Genomic DNA, 20,630 nt, shown 5'->3' on the forward strand with positions numbered 1-20,630 from the left:
CAGCAGGAAGCTTTCACAGATAAATGGGCCTTTCTCTGATATCTATCACAAGATGCATCATCTTTGGCAAATAACTTCTTTTATACAGTATCATCCAGCAGAAAAAAACCAGTGCTGTGATGTTGCAGATGGAAATACTCTCCTTTTATGGAGGAGAAGCCCTGCTTCTGTGACCTCTAGTTTAGAATTGTGACACCTGTGGATTACATTGCAAGTCGTTTCTGGACTGGCATTCCTAGATGCATGGTTGAGGGTGAAGGAAGGTAAGTGTTTGTTGGATGGATTGTAGTTGTTTGCTATCACCAATGATACCAAGAAAATATTTTGTTTCTCTCACTCTCGTCTTCTCGCCAATTCACACAAGTTGTCTATTTCTCATGCCACTCCCTATCTTCTAATGTAATTTTGTTTTATTTCACAACTTAGTGACCTTCTGAATCCAACTCACCAAAGATTTTATTGACTTACATTATTGGCACGTATATCTCAACAGCCATCAACAAGTGACCTGCTTTCTATGACCAGGTCACTGTATGCTTAGATGCAGGAGTCGAGGTAGATGTCATCTACTTTGACTTTAAGAAGGCCTTTGACATGGTATCCCAAACTATTCTCATAAACAAATTGAACAGCTGTGCTGTAGATGATTACATAGCCATGAGGGTGGCAAATTGGGTCATACCCAGAGAGTGGTGGTGGATGGCTCAGAATTGACCTGGAAAGATGTGGGCAGTGGGGTTCCCCAAGGCTTGGTCTTGGGCCAGTGCTGTTTAATATCTTCATCAGGGACCTCGATGAGGGTGTGGAAAGCACTCTGCCCAAATTTGCAGATGACACAAAACTATGGGGTGAAGTAAACACACTGATGGGAAGAAATTGAATCTAGGTGGACCTGGACAGGTTAGAGAAGTGGGCAGGGAACAGTAGGATGCAGTTCAACAAGGACAAGTGCAAGGTGCTGCACGTAGGGAGAGGGAATCCCCAGCACATCTATAGGCTGGGGGATGACCTTCTCAGCAGCACTGCAGCGGAAAGAGATCTCGGAGTCATTGTTGACTCCAAGATGAATATGACTTGTTAATGTGACAAAGTAATTAGCAGAGCTGACCATGCTTTGTCATGCATTAGTAGGTGCATCACAAACAGGTCCAGGGAGGTGATGCTTCCCCTCTATGTGGCACTGGTCAGGCCACAGTTGGAGTACTGTGTCCAGTTCTGGGTGCTGCAATTCAAGAGGGATGTGGACAACCTTGAGAGGGTCCAGAGGAGGGCCACTCTTATGGTTAGAGACCTGCAGGAAAGGTCCTATGAGGAAAGACTGAGGGAACTGGACCTTTTCAGCATCTGCAAGAGAAGGCTGAGAGGGGATCTTGTGGCAGTATGCAAACTCACCAGGTGGGGGCAACAGGGAATAGGAGATGCTCTGTTTACTAGGGCACTCCTTGGAATAACCAGGAACAACTGCCACAAGCTGATAGAGAGTAGAATTAGGCTGGACATCAGAAATAACTTCTTCATGGTTAGGGTTGCCAGAACCTGGAATGGACTTCCAAGGGAGGTGGTCTTCAAGACCTTGGGGGGTCTTCAAGAGGAGACTAGACAAGCACCTGGCTGGGGTGACATGACCCCAGCACTTTTTCCAGCCTAGGCAGGGGGTTGGACTCAATGATCCATTAAGGTCCCTTCTGACCCTAGCATCTATGAATTTATGAACACTGAGGGTGCCTGCCCATCCTAAGCCTAATCAGGCACTGACTCTACTACCCAAAGCACTTGTCTGCTATGGTATTTGCATTGCTCTAGGCTCTCTATGGCCTGTGGACTAGACTAGAGTTTTTTCTGTTTTCTTTGCCCACAAGAATCTTAAAATTGTAACAACCTTAAAATGGTTCTGTTATTTTTTTTGAAATGTACTCATTGTGGTGGTTCCCAATCCAATTCTGTTCACCAAAAGTAAGTGTGACTGATAGATGTCAGCCAGCTCAGCACTACGTTGTTAATATGCTAAGTGCCCTCTTTCTCCTCTCTGTTCTTTCCTTAAGTACCCAGGCCTGTGTCTATATTTTTTTAATTTTTTTAATACTACAAGAGACACATCTCCTAATGGCCTCTGTCAAGAGTAGCATCAATCCCAGTTTGTATTTCCTAGTTGGAAGATACATGGAGCAGTAATTTAAGGTCTCAGACAAGGTTGCATTTCAGAATGCCTGGGAAAAGAAGGCAAATCCCAACAAAATTTTTGCAAAAAAAATTAGAAATCTTTAATTGCAAGCTTTTGGGCACAAACACCCTTCAGCAGGCATCAGAGAAAAGTTCGTAAAATTTCTCTTGGGTAGAAATGAAAGTTGATATTTCATAGGATTTCACAGAGGAGTCAATAGATGGAAAACTCCTCTGGGCAGACAGTTCTTAGCTGGTCAGGAGTCTCAGGTCTCCTGTGAGGCTGTGGTAATGCAAATTACCTTAGACAAAGGTAGCATCAGGATGTGGTTTCAGGTGGTCAAAGTTGTTTCCTGCTTGGGAAAATATGAAGATTTCATGCATTGTCTATATTATTATGCATATCAATATGGATATATTAAATAAGTATGTATTCATGTGATGTGTATAATTTTATGTTTATAATCGTATTATATACTATTAATATTACATTGATAATACATATGATATCATTTATATATATATTCTAGATGATATAATATATATAATTAAGATTATATATTATCAATACAATATTAATAATATATAATATAATTATAAATATAAAATTTGATATACAAAATATAAAATTATATATTATATATAAAATTGGGCTGTTAAGGCCCTTAATATACCCAGTTACCTACTCAATAGGAGTGGCCAATCTCAGCGACTTTGTCATCTATGTTCATTTTTGTTTATAGATAGCGATTTGTCAGTTTCCTTAAAATCAAATGAATAAAATTTATCTTTATACCGCTACAGTTCACAATATTGACATTCTCCCACATTTCTAGCTTTCATTAGAACATAAGCTCTCAAGCACATTTCTAAAAAGATGGGGAAGAGAAAAAGAAAGGAAAAAAGAAAATAAAAAAAAAAGAAAATACAAGAAAGCACAAGAAAGGTTTGGGTATATGTTTTCCAAAGCTCTCTATTACTCTGTGACAATAATGAATGCAAATAATTGATAAGCTATGACTGACCAATGATAAATCCCTACTTCTCTCCCCCCTCCACACCTTTTTTTTTTAATTATTCTGTTAAATAAGTCTAAAATATATTTAAGTAATTTTGGAAGTAAACCTTAAGTAACAGCCATAAATTGAAATCTATATAGCATTCAGATATATTTAACATTTTCAAAAGTAAATTTATATTAATTGTATTAAGATTGTGGAGGAATATAAGAAATCTAAATGATTGTGCCTTTCTGAGATATATTCCTACAAAAAGTTTCACATAATTAAATCAATAGCTGCAGCTTCTCCAGAAAAGGTTGATTTACTGAAAGCATGGGCAGATCTGGACTTTTGACAGGAGGATGCTGACAGTGTGGCACATCATCACCTACACCAAAACATACATTTTTCTCCAGTTAAAGAGAAAATAAAAACATTACTAATATGCTAGAAGTATAGCCTGATATTATTCCATTTAAGATCAAAGCAAAAACATATAACTTCATTGGAATTTGCACTAATTTGCTAGATTATGCATTTATTATAAAAACATCACAAATTAGGCAAAATAGTCAAGAGATATTGTTCATTAGTCCTGTAGTTATTATAATTAAAATCTCTTATTCAGATTCATAAAACAAAGTGTAGCTTTGAGTTTCTTGACAGTGCATCCAATACTTCACTGACAGTTCCACACCTGAACTAGATACGGTAGTATTATCTCGGGTGAACACTATGTCGGTTTTTAGCTAGGACTGAAAAAAGAAGTCTTCAGGGCTGTGAAACAGAAGAGAGAAATTGCCAGGAATGGTACATGACAGGAAAATTACAGAAGAAAGAATAGCTTGAATGGTGGAACATCAAGACCATTAAGAAGGAGACAGAAGGTTGTTAAAACCTGTGTTTTGCACGGAGAGTAGCAGGAATCAGATTGATAATACTGCACCATGAAGTCAGTTGATTCCCTCAGTGCTGCCTGAATAGAAAATTCTGTTGTCCCTCTCAGTCGGTTGGTTTTAACATTTGAATGAAGCAGGAGTCAAACGGGGGTGCATTTGCAACACTGGACCACCTGGATATTAGGGCTGTGCAAAACAGCAGCGTTCCACTTCAACATCTGTTTTGACGTTTTGACAGAAAAGTGTTTCATTTTGAGTTTTGTTTCGATTTGAAAACACTGTTCCATTCTGATTTGTTGAAATGGATTTGCTGTTTTGATGCTGGTTCGACATTTCAATTGGGCTGGGGAAGGGAACTCAGCCCAGCTGAACTTGAATTCCGTTCCCCAGCCCGATCCTAGCACTGGGGAGGGAACTCAGTTGGGCTGCTTCGAAACTCTCAAAATGTTTTGACTGCCCTCGCTTTGTTTCGAGGCTGTTCTGAAGCCCTTCTTTTCATTTTGATTTAGCTGTTTTGAGCACTAAATGAGTTCGAAATGAAACAGCCGGGGAAATTTCGCACAGCCCTACTGGATATGTCCCTGCTGAAGGGTCTTGCTTCTTTAGGGTTAAGAGAATCTGACATCTTCCTCTGATATTTCACTCAGATTAGACCCAGTATTACTCAGATTATTTCATAACTTTGCCCTCTCCTGATGGTAACAATGTAACAAAGGTTCCTGCTTTTTTAGGGTCAAATATAGTTTAAATTTTCCCTTTGCAGAGCAGATTCAGGATGGCAGGGTAATTCACAAAGTCTATAGGCTGCTTGAATCTAACCTATTGTACTGCTGGTTTGAAAAGAGCCTGTTTTTCAACTGTCTCCCAGGGAAGATCAGCATTATATAAATGCCAGGCTCACCCCATTTCAGCTTTCCTAGATGTATGGCAGCTTTGAGCAATCCCTCTTTGGAGAAAACCTCAGAAACTTAGCTATGAAGGTCAGGCTTCCTCCAGTGGGCCCCTCTATCTCTAAATCAGTGTCTGAGGGGAGTTTTAAAACAAAGAAGCAGTTCTGTCACAAAGTCAATGGGATTAATTTTTTGGGGATCCCTCAGGCACTTGAGCAACATGGATGTTATATCTCTTGGATCTTCTTTCCAAGTCCAGCACTTTGTCTCTCAAAGCCTGCAGCTCCCTGCTGTAAGAGCCCATGTGCCTGGTCATTTCCATAGTCTGATCCTCATAGGCAGACCTGACATCCCATCCTCTATTCCCTGAATCCACTTTACCAGGGCATCCAACAAAGCCTGAATATTCCTTATAAATTCCTGAGCCTTATCCACTGTAATTTTGATGCTAGATATCCCTCTAGCTATGCTGTGCATCAAAGAAGCCAAGTCCTTCATTTACCCACCTCATCTTATCAGAGAGGCCTCAATTGTGGAAACCATGGGTCTCCTTGATCTCCCATATTTTTGATGGCCTCTGGCAATGGAGGCAGTGAGGGGTTTTCCAAGCCATAGAGGAAGATCAAATATTTACCTAAACATATTTTTGTAAGGGTTTGAAGAGTTTTAACAACTAAAAGTGTCAGTAAATACCACAAAATAGCAAGAGCGTCTTAGATTTCATAGACATTAGGGCTGGAAGGGACCTCGGAAGATCATCGAGTCCAGCCCCCTGCCCAAAGGGCAGGAAGTCAGCTCGGGTCATAGGATCCCAGCAAGATAAGCATCCAGTTTGCTCTTGAAGGTGTTCAATGTAGCCGCTTGAACCACCTCCGGTGGCAGGCTATTCCAGACCTTGGGGGCTCAGACAGTAAAGAAGTTCTTCCCTATATCCAGCCTGAAACGGTCTTGTAGTAGTTTATGACCATTCAACCTAGTCGTCATCCCTTGGGGCGCTCTGGTGAACAAACGTTCCCCCAGATACTGGTGGTCACCCCTGATAAACTTATAGGTGGCCATCAGATCACCCCTGAGCCTGCACTTTTCCAGGCTAAAGAGCCCCATAGCTCTCAGCTTGTCATCGTAGGGTCTGCTTCCCTGACCTCTGATCATGTGCGTGGCTCTTCTCTGGACTCTCTCAAGCTTCTCCACATCCTTTTTGAATTGTGGATCCCAAAACTGGACGCAGTACCCCAGCTGCAGCCTCACCAAGGCCGAGTACAAGAGGAGAATGACGTTCCGGGATTTACTTGAGAAGCATCTATGGATGCAAGCCAGCGTTTTGGTCACTTTACTAGCTGCAGCATCGCACTGCAGGCTCATGTTCATCTTGTGGTCGTGTATGTCTGCTTCATACCACAGTACACCCTGACTCCTCATAGTCAGCTGTTCTTAAACAAAAACAACATTAATTTTGCAACAGCAGCGCAGCAGTCAGAGGGCACATCTACACGTTTATTAATGCACTTTTGCTACTGCACATTAAATTTAGTACCACTAATGTTGAGGTACTAAATGAATGCACTTTGGGCTGTCCTAATGTGCAGTAGTGAAAGCACACACTTTTTAGTTACAATGCCCAATAGCTTATTTTTACTGCACATTAGTGTATTAGCACATTTTTGATGTGATGCTTTAGTGCACAGTAAAATCGGCTACTGTGCATTAAAGTGCATGTGTAGACACATCTAGAGTCATTCTGCCCTGAAGCCCAAGCAGTGACTAGCAGAAAAAACACCAAACTGTTATCTAGCAGCCCTCCCAGGTTCCTTTAATCATGCCCATCTCTTTCCTTCTTATTTCTGGCTAGCCTCCTTTTCAGGACCTTCTCTCAGGTGTAGTCACTGCCTTACTCCATCTCTGCCTTTCCCCTAGAAGGTGTATCTTTGCCCACCTTCTGAGATTCTCCACTTTCTTTTTTTTCAATTAACACCATTGGTGTCCATGGGCACCTACAGCATTTAACTGCTCCTACAGTGCATCCCACAGGTGGTCTCACTCATTGGAAAGGATCTTCAAGACATCTTCCCCGTTATCTCCTCAAGAAGTCTGTCACAAGACCTTCTCTCAGGAAGCTGTAGCACTGTGTGGTAGCCAATCTAGTCTTGCTCCAGTCTATTCCTCAAAAATACCACCCTCTCTCTCTTTCATCTGCCATGTGTTAATGTTATCTATATGTTAATTACTGAGGCTGTAAAAGGACTTAATGAATCTTTAAAAGGACGTCATGAGTTCAGGCTTGGCCTAGCTCACTTAAACTGCTGGATACCTTGGTCCCGTGTGGATTAAGGTTCCCTGCATTCACTATCTCTTGTTCTGTGCCTGTGCCTCCAGTGCAATGATTGGGACCCTGTCAACCCTAACTATGCCTTAGAGGGCACTAATCAAGGCCTCTAGCCTCCCAAATACCCACACCCATGCTTCATGTGTATTGCTCTAATTTCCTGTGCTGGGCTCCCTGGCCCTGACTTCATCTCAGTGTATCCAGACCCTTGGGACCCTGACCCATGCAGGGATGCTCTTGCATTGTCGCTGTCCCTTGTAGGGCTCAAAGCCTGGAGTGTCCTCCCAAGACAACCATCACCTGACTGTGGCCTCCAACTAACCCTTATAGTCATTTTCAGTCCTCAGGTTAAAAGGAAACAAAACATCAACCAACCGATTTCAAACTCAAGCACAAAACCCACCTTCCATCTCTAACAGCTGCCAGCTCCAGCCAGACTGCCTGCTCTGGCCCCAGTGCTAGACTTACCTACTGCTTTGATTCTACCTCCTCCTTCAGTTCTTTTAAATAGGCATGGGCTTTTCTAATCAATTATCCAGCTTGTTCTCTCCCATCCCCTGATGCTGCCTATCCAGTGGTTGTACAGGCTCCATCTACTTGTTGTGCAGGGCTGCTGTCTGCTGCCTATAGCAGGGCAGCTTGCTTCCCTGTGACCTTACAGCTCCTGCCTCCTGTTGCTGCTGGCTAATTTGAAGCTTTGCCTCTCCAAGGTATAAAAGTCCAAATCTGAAAGAGCCCTTGCTGTATTATTTTGCTCTTCACCCCTGTGGAGGCTAGGATTCCCTGTTACAGACCCCTATTTCCATGAGCCAATCCATGAGCAGCAACTCCTGTATCATAAAATCATGAGTCCTGGTGGTGGACAAGCCAGGCAGCTGAAAGCTGCACAAAGCACCAAGGCTTTAATTTTTTTTATCTTCTATCCAGGTGCAGGGAGCTGTTCTGTTCATGGCCAGGCTGGGTGGTAACAGCTCTACCTTCTGGCACCATGTGCTTGCCCCACCCTGGAGTTGGCAGTCAGGGCTGGATGACACAGTTATATTTGTTTTTGCTTGGATAATAAACTAAATAATATAGTCCTGCCACCTGGCATATTAGTAAAATTTTCAGTTTCTTTTTTAATTTTGAACAAATGATATGTGTTGTGTTATAGGATGATGAGCCATACCACCTGCATCTCCCTTTTCAAAATCCTAGATCTTCCCATGGTTGTATCCTGCCAGATGAGTGAGGGGCAACCAGGAAGATATGGGTATGCTGGAGCAGGCAGCAGGGGTGCAGGCAGGAAGCAGCTTGGGAAGAGGGCTTGGACAGTCTGGTTCCCAGAGGATGGGGCCCTCAGCTGACTGGCCTCTTTTCCAGAGCAGGGCAGGTAGCCAGTGAGGCATGTTGCCTCCAGCCAGCCCCAGAGGCCAAGGCCCAGATCCACTCCTTCTATGCATTTGCCCTGCTTCTCAGTTCCATGCATGGCTGAGGACCCAAGAACCCCCCATTTTTTTAAAAATGTTGTCCCCATCTCTTTCTGTATTTACCTCTGCTTCTCCTCCAGGTTGCCTCTTCATGCCCGTTTCTTCACATCCCTCATTCTCTGTGCTGTCATGGGGTGACAGACTCCTCCCAATTTCTATTCTCTCCCTACCCTCTCCCTCTCCTCCCCCTCTTCCCCCTCTGTTCAACTCTCTTTCTCACTTTGTGCAGGCTTGTTCCAACTTACATGCTTTTCTCCATTTGTCTCTAGCATCTCTCCACAGTCATGATCTCCCTTTGTATTCCTTATTCACTCTCACTGAGATCCAGGAATTTCAGGCCATGAGACTGGGAAGAGTAGGAATTACCAGGCATACACGGCGGTGTGGATATCAGTCACTAAGTCCCACTGGCTCCTCTTTTGCTCACAGGTGTGTGTACAGCAGAGACTCTCTATGCCTGAAGAAGGGTGACTGCACCCGAAAGCTTGCCAAGAACTTTTCCCCAGTTGGTCTAATAAAAGATATCACATCTACTTAAAGAACCTTGCCTGCTTAGAAAGTAAGAGGCAGAGATCAGCACCCAACACCAGAAGTCTGATACTGGTTGAATTGACGCTGGCCTTGCCTGCTGCAGAGGATAGCCTGGGCTCTAGGCAGGGATATCTTGAGACTAACGTTAAAAAGATCAATTACTGTAGTTGGAGTGTGCATTAATAGTGATGCTCTGCTCCTCTGCCTGACTGGGCTGATGGCAAACAAGGCTCCTAGACTTCCATGGTTAAGTAAAACTCCTTTACTGTCTCCATCCTGAATTAGTCTGTCACTGACCTTTCGTTCCTGCTCTGCTTGCTACTATCATCGTTCCTATGATTGAATATTGGGTTTTATTTTAATTTAAATGAGTCATTAGCAGTAAAACCACCATTGTGGTTATGTCCATATCTTTTCCATGGACCAGCTGAATGTGCTAATGAAAAGTAGACCTGCCTATTTGTCCTCTCTCTGCATGTGCTAAATTTGGAAAAGAAGTGCCCCATTTGGCTCTCAAATGTTGAAAAGAGGAGCCCCATCTGACTCCCCCTTCCCACCCCAGTTTTGCTGTTCTCAAGCAAGCCAGAGCCTTTTGTGCAAAACAACAGGCAAATACTGAGCACACTTAGGGACAAGCAAAGCTATATACTATGGAGCATGTCCATAGTATATATCTCCAAACATCTGTCACCCATCAGTATATTTAGGCACTCATCCATCTACTCAGTCATATATCCAGTGTACTAACCTATTCACCCACTTCCCCATCCCTGCCTTTTTATCAACCTATCTGTTCAGCGTGAAGATCCAGGTGCGTTTGAGCACTTTCTAACCAGTGCCCAGGGAAATGGTTGCTGTTTCTACATAAGCCAATGAGATCATGTTTGGACACTGGTTTAACTTGTGCCGCCTGAGTCAGACACATTTCTAGCCCCACCAGAACAGCAGACACTGGGTGGACAAATGTGAACATCCTGTGCTTGCTTCTGGAATTTCCTGTTCAGCCACTATCCCTTTGGCCACTGCCAAATTAAAATCCCCCCTTGGCCCTAGAAACAGCAGGGTTCTCCCGGTGCTGCAACCTGATGTTTTAACATATGCAGGTTGATTAATTTCTTGCTTTTTGACCCATTACCAATAGTGGAGCACTCAAACAGGTCCTCTAGATCTACTTCAGATAACCTTAACCTGTTCTTTCCCAGCATACCACCAGAGCTGGGAAATTTGAGATGTACATCATTGTAACATAAGCACATTTCACGTAGGGATATTAGGAACAATACCATGCTTTGTCACACTTTGACCTGGCTGATTGCTGAGGAGAGTCTGGAATCATCAAGGAAATACAAAACAGGGGTTACCAAGCTCATTATTTCTCCTAACTTCTTGTTTAACAGGTCTCCGTGAAGAAGGCTGAAGGGGGAGCCCATCATCCTACAGTAGAAATTTTATAATGACAGAGCTGAGAACAACACAGTTGTCTCCTGTAGAAACTAGTCTGGACTACAGGGATGGATGCAACTGGACTACAGATAGAGCACAGATTTTAGCTGAATTAAGCCTGAGCATTGTCACTATGGTCATTTCCTGTTTGGCTTGGTGGGGAATGGGATTGTTCTGTGCTTTCTTGGCTGCCAAATAAAGAGGAACCCCTTCACCGTTTACATCCTGAACTTGGCTGTTACTGATTTTGGCTTCCTGCTAATTCTACCTGCTATCCTCATAATTCATATCTCCAGCAATGTAGCTTTTGATTTTCTCTCTTTCTTCATAAAGGAGACCTTTATCCTAGTTTATTTTTTCCCATACAGCACTAGCTTATGTCTCCTGACTGCCATCAGTGTTGAGAGGTGTCTGTCTGTCCTCTTCCCAGTCTGGTACTGAACACGTTGCTCAAAGCACTTGTCTGGTTATGTTTGTACTCTTCTCTGGATCTTTTCATCCCTTTTAAATGCAGTTAAGTTTTTTTCTTTGTATATATTTATCTGCATCTGGAACATGTCTTTAATTTTGAATGTCATAATTCTTCTTTTCATCATGGTTGTTTCCAATCTGATCCTGTTCATTAGGCTCCAATGTGGCTCCCAGAAATGTCAGCCAGGAAGACTCTACTTTGTTATCCTGCTTACTGTACTCTTCTTCCTTCTTTTTGCTGTTCCCTTCAATTTCTTCATAATTTTCCATTTTGGTGACATGGTGTATGGCGATATTTTTCTCATTTTGGCTTCAGTTAATAGCAGCATCAACCCTGTTATCTATTTCCTAGTTGGGAGCTACAGGAAGCGGCGGTTCAGGGGCTCTGTGAAAGTTGCCCTCCAGAGGGTCTTTGAAGACAAGGTGGATAGTAGAGAAGTAGAAACCTCCAGGGATGAGTCAATGGAGACAGCCACTTAAATTACTGCAGGAGCCAGCCTGACAGAGACATTTTTGGGAGTAGAAGTTTCCCTGAATCACAGAGTGCAAGAAATCAGTAATATAAAGATCCTAGCAAGTTAGTTCCTACATTCCTCTATCCCCAGCCAGAACAACTTCCGTTCCTTGGGTGTATCAGGGGCTGCTTTCCCATTGTAATGTAAACTTATGCAAATGTTATAGGCCTGAATCTGTTTGCTTTGGATTGGTAGAAAAATCCTACCAACTTCCCTAGCAGCAAGAGTAGCTCCATAAGAGTCTGATATACCCTGCGAGACAAAACCCACCAACATATAAATGCTGATTTTGTGTCAACTTTCACCCTGTAAAGACCTAATTATTATTCTCTAAATTACTACATGTCCGTGTGTCCTTGTATCCTGGGGTTGTCCTTTTCAGCTCTTGGTCCCCACCATTGTTGCTCTATTCCTGCCTTTCTATGGCTCAGTCAAGGGTTTAGTTGACAAGTTCCACCCAGCTGAGTGCTCTGCTGAAAACTTTTCAAAAAGCAAATGTTGCAGCTAGAGAATGTACATAAGCCCCTTTGCCATTCCCCAGCTGGAACATTTCTGTATGCTGCAGCTTCCTCTAGCCCATGCAGGTATACTCTCAAGATTTTCTCTCCCTTCCCCTCAGAGGGATGGGATGATATGCTTGTGTGTGTTTGCGATGGGGTGGAAAAGTATAAAACACAGAACAGAGTGCCACAATTCCCTCTTCTTCTCATCTCCCTGCTCTCAGCCTAGCAGAGAGATATTGCTAAATGGAGAAAATGCTATCCTGTAGTAGAGATTTTATGACAGAGCTGAAAAACCATATCCCTATTTCTTACACTTGCCAGCCCGGTGCACACGAATGGATATAAAAACAGCCAATGCCAAATACACCATTTAAGCAGAATGGCTATCAGCAACATTACTGTACTTATTTGTCTGTTCAGGTTGCTGGGAAATGGAATTGTCTTGTGGTACGTTGGCTTCCACATCCTGTTCACATACCGAACTGGCCTTTATTTTCTGATAGCCATCAGTACTGAGAGGTGTCTGTCTGCCCTCTATTCCATCTGGCATGGGCTTTATCCAAACCACTTGTATGGTTGTTTGTGTGCCCTGCTGTGGACTCTCTTCCATTATGAATGAATCAAGGATTCTTCTCCTGTTCCTGTCATTTAGTAAAAAACTGTTTGATGGCCATATTGAGTATGAATTTCTTGCTTTTTTTGGTTTTTTCCCCCTTCCCCCATGATTGTTTCCAATCTGATCTTGATCTTCAAGGCCCACTGTGTTTCACACAGACATCAAAAAGGATGTGGAGAAGCTTGAGAGAGTCCAGAGAAGAGCCACGCGCATGATCAGAGGACAGGGAAGCAGACCCTACGATGACAGGCTGAGAACCCTGGGGCTCTTTAGCCTGGAAAAGCGCAGGCTCAGGGGTGATCTGATGGCCACCTATAAGTTTATCAGGGGTGACCACCAGTATCTGGGGGAACGTTTGTTCACCACAGCGCCCCAAGGGATGATGACTAGGTCGAATGGTCATAAACTACTACAAGACTGTTTCAGGCTGGACATAAGGAAGAACTTCTTTACTGTCCGAGCCGCCAAGGTCTGGAACAGCCTGCCACCGGAGGTGGTTCAAGCGCCTACACTGAACATCTTCAAGAGCAAACTGGATGCTTATCTTGCTGGGATCCTATGACCCGAGCTGACTTCCTGCCCTTTGGGCAGGGGGCTGGACTCGATGATCTTCCGAGGTCCCTTCCAGCCCTAATGTCTATGAAATCTATGAAATCAACCACCAAGTCTCTGCATTGTTATTCTGCACACCATCCGCTTCTTACTTTTAGCTGATCCCATCTGTGCCTAGACATGATGAAGAATGGTTTGCTTGTCTAACTCTATCCCAACTATGCAGTTGATCCAATTAAAAATGTCACCCTAAGCTGTCCTCTGCCTGGAGTAGGGCCCTCCTCTCAAATGTGTCCACAGTGTTCTGGAAAGTTATTACAAAACAAATATATTATGCTGAACTTAAATTTGCTCCCTTTAGAAACAACAGAGAAGCTATTTATTTCCTTCACTGGGAAAAGAGTTAGGTCTGTACTGGAACTGTACTGGATCTATTTCTGCCTCTGTGTTAATGAGAATGCACACCAGCACTGCTGGTGACTGCGCTCCTGCATGGGGCCCACAAGGGCCTCATAGATTTGGGAGTTGGAGTGCCTACCCCAGGCAAATTGGCTCTGCACCTAAGCATAGCCCTACAGTGCAATCAGGTCCAAGGTCTTGCCCTGGGACCAGCTGGGACCCTGGGTACATGCCTGCAGCACAGGGACGTGGCATGTGGGAGGAAGCCAGGTAGTGGGGCTGTCCCTGGCAGCCACTGCCGGGCTCCATGAGCCCAGCTGTGGCTAGCACAGGGCAACTGCTGTGGGACCATATGGCCAGAGGCAGGCAGCAGGTGGCACAGACCCCAGGGTCATGCCAGGTTTATTACAGGGCTTTAAGGCCCATGCTGTGGCAGGAAAAGAGCCATCCCAGCCCTTGTGCTGGAGAAACTCCAAGCCCCATGCCTTTGGGGCAAGCCTGAGGGTGCTCCCAATCAGCATCTACATATGCACTACTGTACAGTAGACTAATTTACTGTGTAGTAGCTGCATGCATGTGTAGACAGTGATACTTTACTGCACACTAAATTAGTCTACTATGCAGTAAAGTGTCTTGTCAAAAGTGGGTTCCACTCCTGGTGGTGGGTGCAGGGTGAATGGGTTGGGGGCCTGGGAAGTGGGGCCAGGCCCAGTGGTGGTGACAGGAGGAAAGAGCTGTAGCCATTGGGGCTGCTGGAAAGTGAGTCCAGCCACTGTGCTGCCCCAGCCCTGCTGTATGCCTGGGGATAGCAGAACTGGCCACATGCACCATGGTCCAGGCTGCCCTCTGAGCCTCGGCTGGGCAGGGCTGACAGACCTGCCGCAGGCTGGACACAATCCCTTGGTGGGCTAGATCTGGCCCACTGGCTGTATTTTGCCCATCCCTGCACTAATTCTTATTCATGTTGCTTTTATTGCTAGTATTTCATGTGACCAGGAGAGGACAAGACGGAAAGTCCAGGATTTATCCCAAAGCTTTGCAATGACAGAGGTGAACACAGTCTCCCTGCGTCCTACAGAGACCAGCCTGAACAACAGTGGTATACATAATCAGACGGAATGCCAGATGGATGATTTAGCTGAAGTGATCCTGGACAGCATCACTCTACTGATCTGCCTGTTTGGACTGGTGGGGAATGGGATCGTTCTCTGGATTCTTGGCTGCCACATCAAGAGGAACCCCTTTACTGTCTACATCCTGAATTTGGCCATTGCTGACTTTGGTTTCCTGCTCTGCCTGCCTGTTTTCCTCGCAATATAGTATATATATATTGTTTTACTTCACATTTTCCCATCATACTAGACACATTTTTCCTACTTTCACTGTTGACATATAACACCAGCCTGTTTGTTCTGACAGCCATAAGCACTGAGAGATGTCTGTCTGTCCTCTGTCCAATCTGGCAACATATTCACCGCCCAAAGTACTTGTCTGCCACAGTGTGTGCCCTGTTCTGGGTTCTTTCCTGTCTGACAACTGGACTAATATCATTTTTCTGTCTGTTTGAAGAATCTGACTATTGTAGTGTGACATTCCAGGTCACGTGCGTTTTGAGTTTCTTAATTTTCCCTCCCCTTATGATTATTTTCAATCTGATCCTTTTCATCAGGATTCAATATGGCTCACAGCGACATCAGCCCAGAAGGCTCTATGTTGTTATCCTGCTCACCATCATCTTCTTCCTCCTCTTTGCTGTTCCCTTCAGTGCCTATATTTTCCTTAGTATTTTTGAATATTTTGATTTGAAATTTGAGGCATGTATTATGCTGGCCTCTGTAAACAGTAGCGTCAACCCTGTTATTTACTTCTTGGTTGGGAACTATAGAAAGCGCCTGTTCAGGGGCTCTATCAAGGTTGCACTCCAGAGAGTTTTTCAAGAGAAGATAGATCCCAGGGGAGTAAATGAGGTGCCTACAGCAGACATAATGGATACAACCATTTAAATCCCTATGGGCCCAAATCTGGGAGAAGCAGTTCTGAGCCTAGATGTTTTCATCGGTCCTAGAAAATGAGTCCCAACATTTGTCCTTGCCTACCCACATGGAGCAGGCCCCATCCCTACTGCATATCCCTAAGGTTCTAAGCATGCACAAAGGGTCAAATGAGTCATACAAGGTCTACATCTGATCCCTTTGGACCCAATGGAGAAGTTGTATTGGCTTCACTGAGAGCAGAAGTGGATCCAAAATGGTCCAATTGATTTGTTGTATAAGAAAGCAGGTAAATCTCATTTCCAATGGAGATTTTCTCTCCAGGTCAAACTTTTTCCTGTTCCTGTCTTTTACTTAAGTACTGCTGTCAGGCAGTACATGAACCTATATACCAAGGGACACAATGCCAAAATACTACTGAGCATTTGGTGAGTTTGATCTCAGCTATTAACTATGACTTTCAGTGATTTGCAAAAGTCACTACTGTAACTGGCTGTTATTTCTCTGTAAAGTCCTTTTGTTCTGTGATCTTGTTTGCATATCTTCATTTTACTTTGTTCTGAATGGGAGGCTTTTCATATTAGAAAGGCGGGACACATGCCTGCCTTTCCTCCCCAACACTGGAAGCATAGCCGGAGCAGAGCCAAGCAGGGTGTGAGTGGATGCAGACTCCCCACCCTGCTGCCTTTTGCCTGGGACCACACACCAGCCATGTGCCCCCTGCCTACCTGGCAGCAGCGGGGGACACAATTCCACACCACTGCCACTGCCCTGACAGCTGCAGAAAGGCAGGGGGTGCATCACAATGGTGGTGCCAGGGGAAGTGCAGCACGGCAGGGAACCCAGGGCCTATAGTGGGCAGCTAGCATATGCCCCCACCCCATGCACAAATCTGGGGGGCATGTGCCCACCAATGCCCCCCTCCTGGGGTGGGGGATGCATGCAGCGGCGGGAAGCTGGCCCCCTGGATGAGCTGTCTGTGAATCTGTCTCACTCCCTGCCATGGCCCCAGGGCCCCATGCACCACCCTGGCTGGGCAGCACCCCTAGCTCCTCCCCCACTCCCTCCCTCACTGTGGGGGCCTCGATCTGCACCTCCCATACCCTCTCCCCCCGCAAAGACATATCTGCAAAGAGCTGCTTTCCATGCTGCCCAGCTCTTTCCTAGCCATGTGCATGCGTGCAGGTGTGCACGTACACTTGCTACCCTCTGCGTCCTGCTCCCAGCAGCCCCAAGCAGCTCCTTGTTGTCTGGAACACAGCCAGCCTCCGAGGGGGAAACCAGATCCCTGCATGATGCTGTGCATCCAGGATAAATGCTGTCCTGGAGTCATGCAGCCTGGGACCGGAACTTGATCTGATTCTGGGACTAACCCACCCAATTAGGGACCAGTGGTCACCCAATGCATGTGGCCCTATTAGGGCACAGGAAACTAATAAACTCAAGTACAGGTTAGTACTTGTATATACAAGTACTATCCTCCTGAGGAGTTTTCGTGTGCAGCAACGTAAGTGTAGATGCTGACCCAGCTGGCTGGGGCATGAGGGTGCTTCAGTGCGAGGACTGCCTGCCAACTAGCCCTACAATGGAGCACCCTCATGCCCCAGCCAGCCTCCTCACTCCCCCGCAGTACATTGAGCTGGGTTGGAGGAGCCCTGGGTTGGCAGGATGACCCTTCAAGCCCCCTGCCAGCCATGCTTGCTCTAACCCAGCTCAATGTACTGCTGTTCTCGGCACACATTCAAATGCTTCACCTGGGAGCAATGAACTCTGGCATGATCTGTGCTGCAGTTTCTTGCTACACATTAATAGCTTGTGTAGATGCACCCAGTAAGACTAAAGTAATCCACAGGAAAAAATCTTCTGATACCATCTGAAAATTGTGTTATGGTTATCTGTAGCAAACAGAAAAAGAATGGCCATTGAAATGTATGGACCAAGTTTCCTACATCTGCAAATAACAGTGTTGTTACATATTATGATCAGGACATACTGAAGCTAGATGGCATTAAAATTATAATGTTGTCCAAGTAGTCACATAATAAGGGTTATTTTCTTCTTTGATCCGTATTGCTTACACTGGCTGTTAGAAGGCTGGTGAGCAGGGCTATGGCTAAAAACTGCCAAGCTCCCCTTGTTAGCTAAATCTCCAGCAGCACTACCCTGTCTGACACTTGAGGCTCATCCCTTACCCCAGGTTTCCTCTCATTCCCTGGGGATCACCCTTGACACCTCCCTTGGGGCTCACCTTTGTCTCCTGCATCCTTGCTCACCTGCAGCTGGTGGTGTTGTCCTGGAGGTGAGGAAAGCTTCTGTTCCAATCCAGGGCCTGGGCTCAGCCTAGAGAACAACAACAATGTTTCTGGCCAGATGGATTCCTCCTTCCTGCCTACTCCATGGCTGGGGAGAAATAGGGGATTCAGGTGGGGAGACCCTCCAATCAGTGCCTCAAACCTGGAGGAGGAGAGCTCCCAGATGAGATGGAGTCCTGAGTGAGGACAAACCAATCAGTCCAGGACATGCCTAAAGCAGTGTTTATCATACAGTGGGTGTGTCTACACAAGACTTTTAACTTTGCATTAGCATAGTTTATTGTGAAATAAGTATGTGTGTCTACATGTGCACATGCTTACTTTGCAGTAAACTTCACTAATACTGAGTAAATTTGCTAGTTACAAATGCAAGTAGAAAATTTACTCAGCATTAGTAATGGTGCAATAGTACTTGTGTAGACACCTGACCAGGAGCAAAATCTGCTCCTGGTCAGCCATCCATCAGGGAGTGGGAGATTGCTCCCTGCCCCTGGGAGCTGCCTGCTGCCAGAGTAGGCTCCACCACAGGATTCTGGGTGGGGACTATGTCCCCCTGCTCTGGCAGCAGGGAGCTCCAAGTCCCCTGCTCCAAGATTGTGACTGGGGAGTGGGGGGCTTGGAGACCCTTATCTCTCAGTCTGAGCTCTGTGATCACAGGGTTTAGGCTGGGAGACTCTTATCCCTCAGCAGCAATTCCACAACTGTGGGGCCAGTGCTCTGTGGTCACAGGGCTCAGACTGGGAGACCCTTGTTTCCCAGCAGTGGCTCTATGACTGTGGAGCTGCTTCTGGGATATGCTTATCTCCTAGTCCAAGCCCCATGGTCATGGGGCTTGAGCTGGGAGATAAGGGTCTCGCAGCTGAGCCCCATGACCACAGAGCTCAGGCTGGGAGATAGACATCTCCCAGCAGTGTCCCCGTGGTTGTGGAGTCACTGCTAGGAGATACATGTTTCCCAGCCTGAGCCCCGCAACCACGGATCCAGTGCAGGCAGCTACCCGCTGGTGGGGGCAGAGAAGCCCATCCCCCTGTTGGATGAAAGACCAACACGCAGGTACAGCAACCAAGGTCTTTGCTGAGTAACACACAAAGATTAAGTGGGGAAAAGCAATGCTCTATCTAAAATCATTCATACTTACAAACACACATATGCAGGCCAATCCACTGGTGTTCAGGTTGAGTCACGATGGCTAGTCGCAGTGCCTCTGGACATGATGATCTTATGGGGAGGACGCCAGCAGTTTTCTCCCAATGGGATGTGGATGGCATACAGTGTCATTGGGGCCCGGTCTTCACTGTCCTCTTATCAGACTGTTGCAGTGCCCCTGACAACCCACTCAGCCAATCACTTTGTTGTTGTTGAGCTGAGTCGCTCAGTCACTGAGATGGCTTTATCAAAACTCACAGTCCTTCAGTCATATACACCATGGCTTAGGCATACAGATGGTGAGGAGTTGCTTTACGAAATCCTGAGACAGGGTGTTTATTCTTGCTCCTTATCTTCTGGTAGGTTGTTTATTGTTTGTTCTTCTTCTTATCTTCCTGTTCTCAAGGCTGTTTCTTCAGCAGACAGTATATGCTTGAAAAACATATTCACTCACTCACTCATGCATTTATGAGTGCAAAATGAACTTTTAATATTCTTAACACCCTGCCCAGCTCCACAAGTGTGGAGCTGGGTGGGGAACAGGCTGGGGAGCCTGTTCCCCCCCCAGCTCCACGGTCAGGGAGCTGGAAGGGGAACAAGCTCCCCAGCCCCTGCCCTGCATGCCCAGGTTGGGACAATGTCCCCCTGCCCCAGCAGCAGGGAGCTTCCAGCCCTCACTCCCCACTCTCCAATCATGAAGCTGGTGCTGGGAAGAGGCTAGGAGCTTGCTCCCAGACCCCACTGTGATCATGGGACCATTCCCTGCCTAGCCTAGCACTGGCTGGGACCTGCCCCTGGTTGGGACTGTTCCCAGCCAGCCCCAGGCTGCTTAGGGGAGCATGCACAGCCTGGCAGTAGCTGTGGACTGTTCCGTTTTGGACAGTCCCCAGCCAGTTCTGGGCTGCCCATGCAGACTTCTCTACACAGCTCAGGGCTGTCCAGGAACTGTCCTAGTTAGGGGAAGGTCCCAGCCCTGTGCCCTGATTGCGTGATCAGCAAGGGTCCACTGTAGGGCTGCAGGGGCTTGGGAGCAAATATTTTCCCTAATCTCATATGTGTAGACACCAACCCAAAAACACTTACTGGATATGTCTACACATGTATTTTTGCATGCCTAAACTTAATGCACCTTTGCTTAAGGTGCATTAAGATGATTTAGGCATGCATCTACATGTGGACACGCTAATGCGCATTAAGGCACATTAAATTTAGGCACTGTCACTGAGTCGCAGTCACTGCCTGTGAAAGGTTAATAAGTCTTGGTGACTGGGTAATTCCAGGTCTCTGACCAGGGCAAAGTTTGACTCACTCTGTCCCCCAAGACAAACTGCTTCTGCCTTTCTTCTAATGTCGCCCACCACAACTTTGATGGAAAATTAATAGGAGGTGATGTTAGGTCTGAGAACAGT

At 45.6% G+C, this 20,630-nt stretch overlaps 1 protein-coding gene across 1 annotated transcript; it reads left to right on the plus strand.

Moving 5' to 3' along the window:
- The first annotated feature begins 227 nt into the window (after nucleotides 1–227).
- Nucleotides 228–15,775, plus strand: LOC112551958 (mas-related G-protein coupled receptor member H-like). Its single transcript, XM_025215899.1, is given in 3 exon segments — nucleotides 228–263; nucleotides 14,753–15,086; nucleotides 15,089–15,775. Coding segments are annotated over 3 exon segments (1,041 nt in total). The 5' UTR covers nucleotides 228–243.
- The last annotated feature ends 4,855 nt before the right edge of the window (nucleotides 15,776–20,630 follow it).

Source organism: Alligator sinensis, unplaced genomic scaffold, assembly GCF_000455745.1.
Source record: "Alligator sinensis unplaced genomic scaffold, ASM45574v1 scaffold706_1, whole genome shotgun sequence".
Classification (NCBI taxonomy): Eukaryota; Metazoa; Chordata; order Crocodylia; family Alligatoridae; genus Alligator; species Alligator sinensis.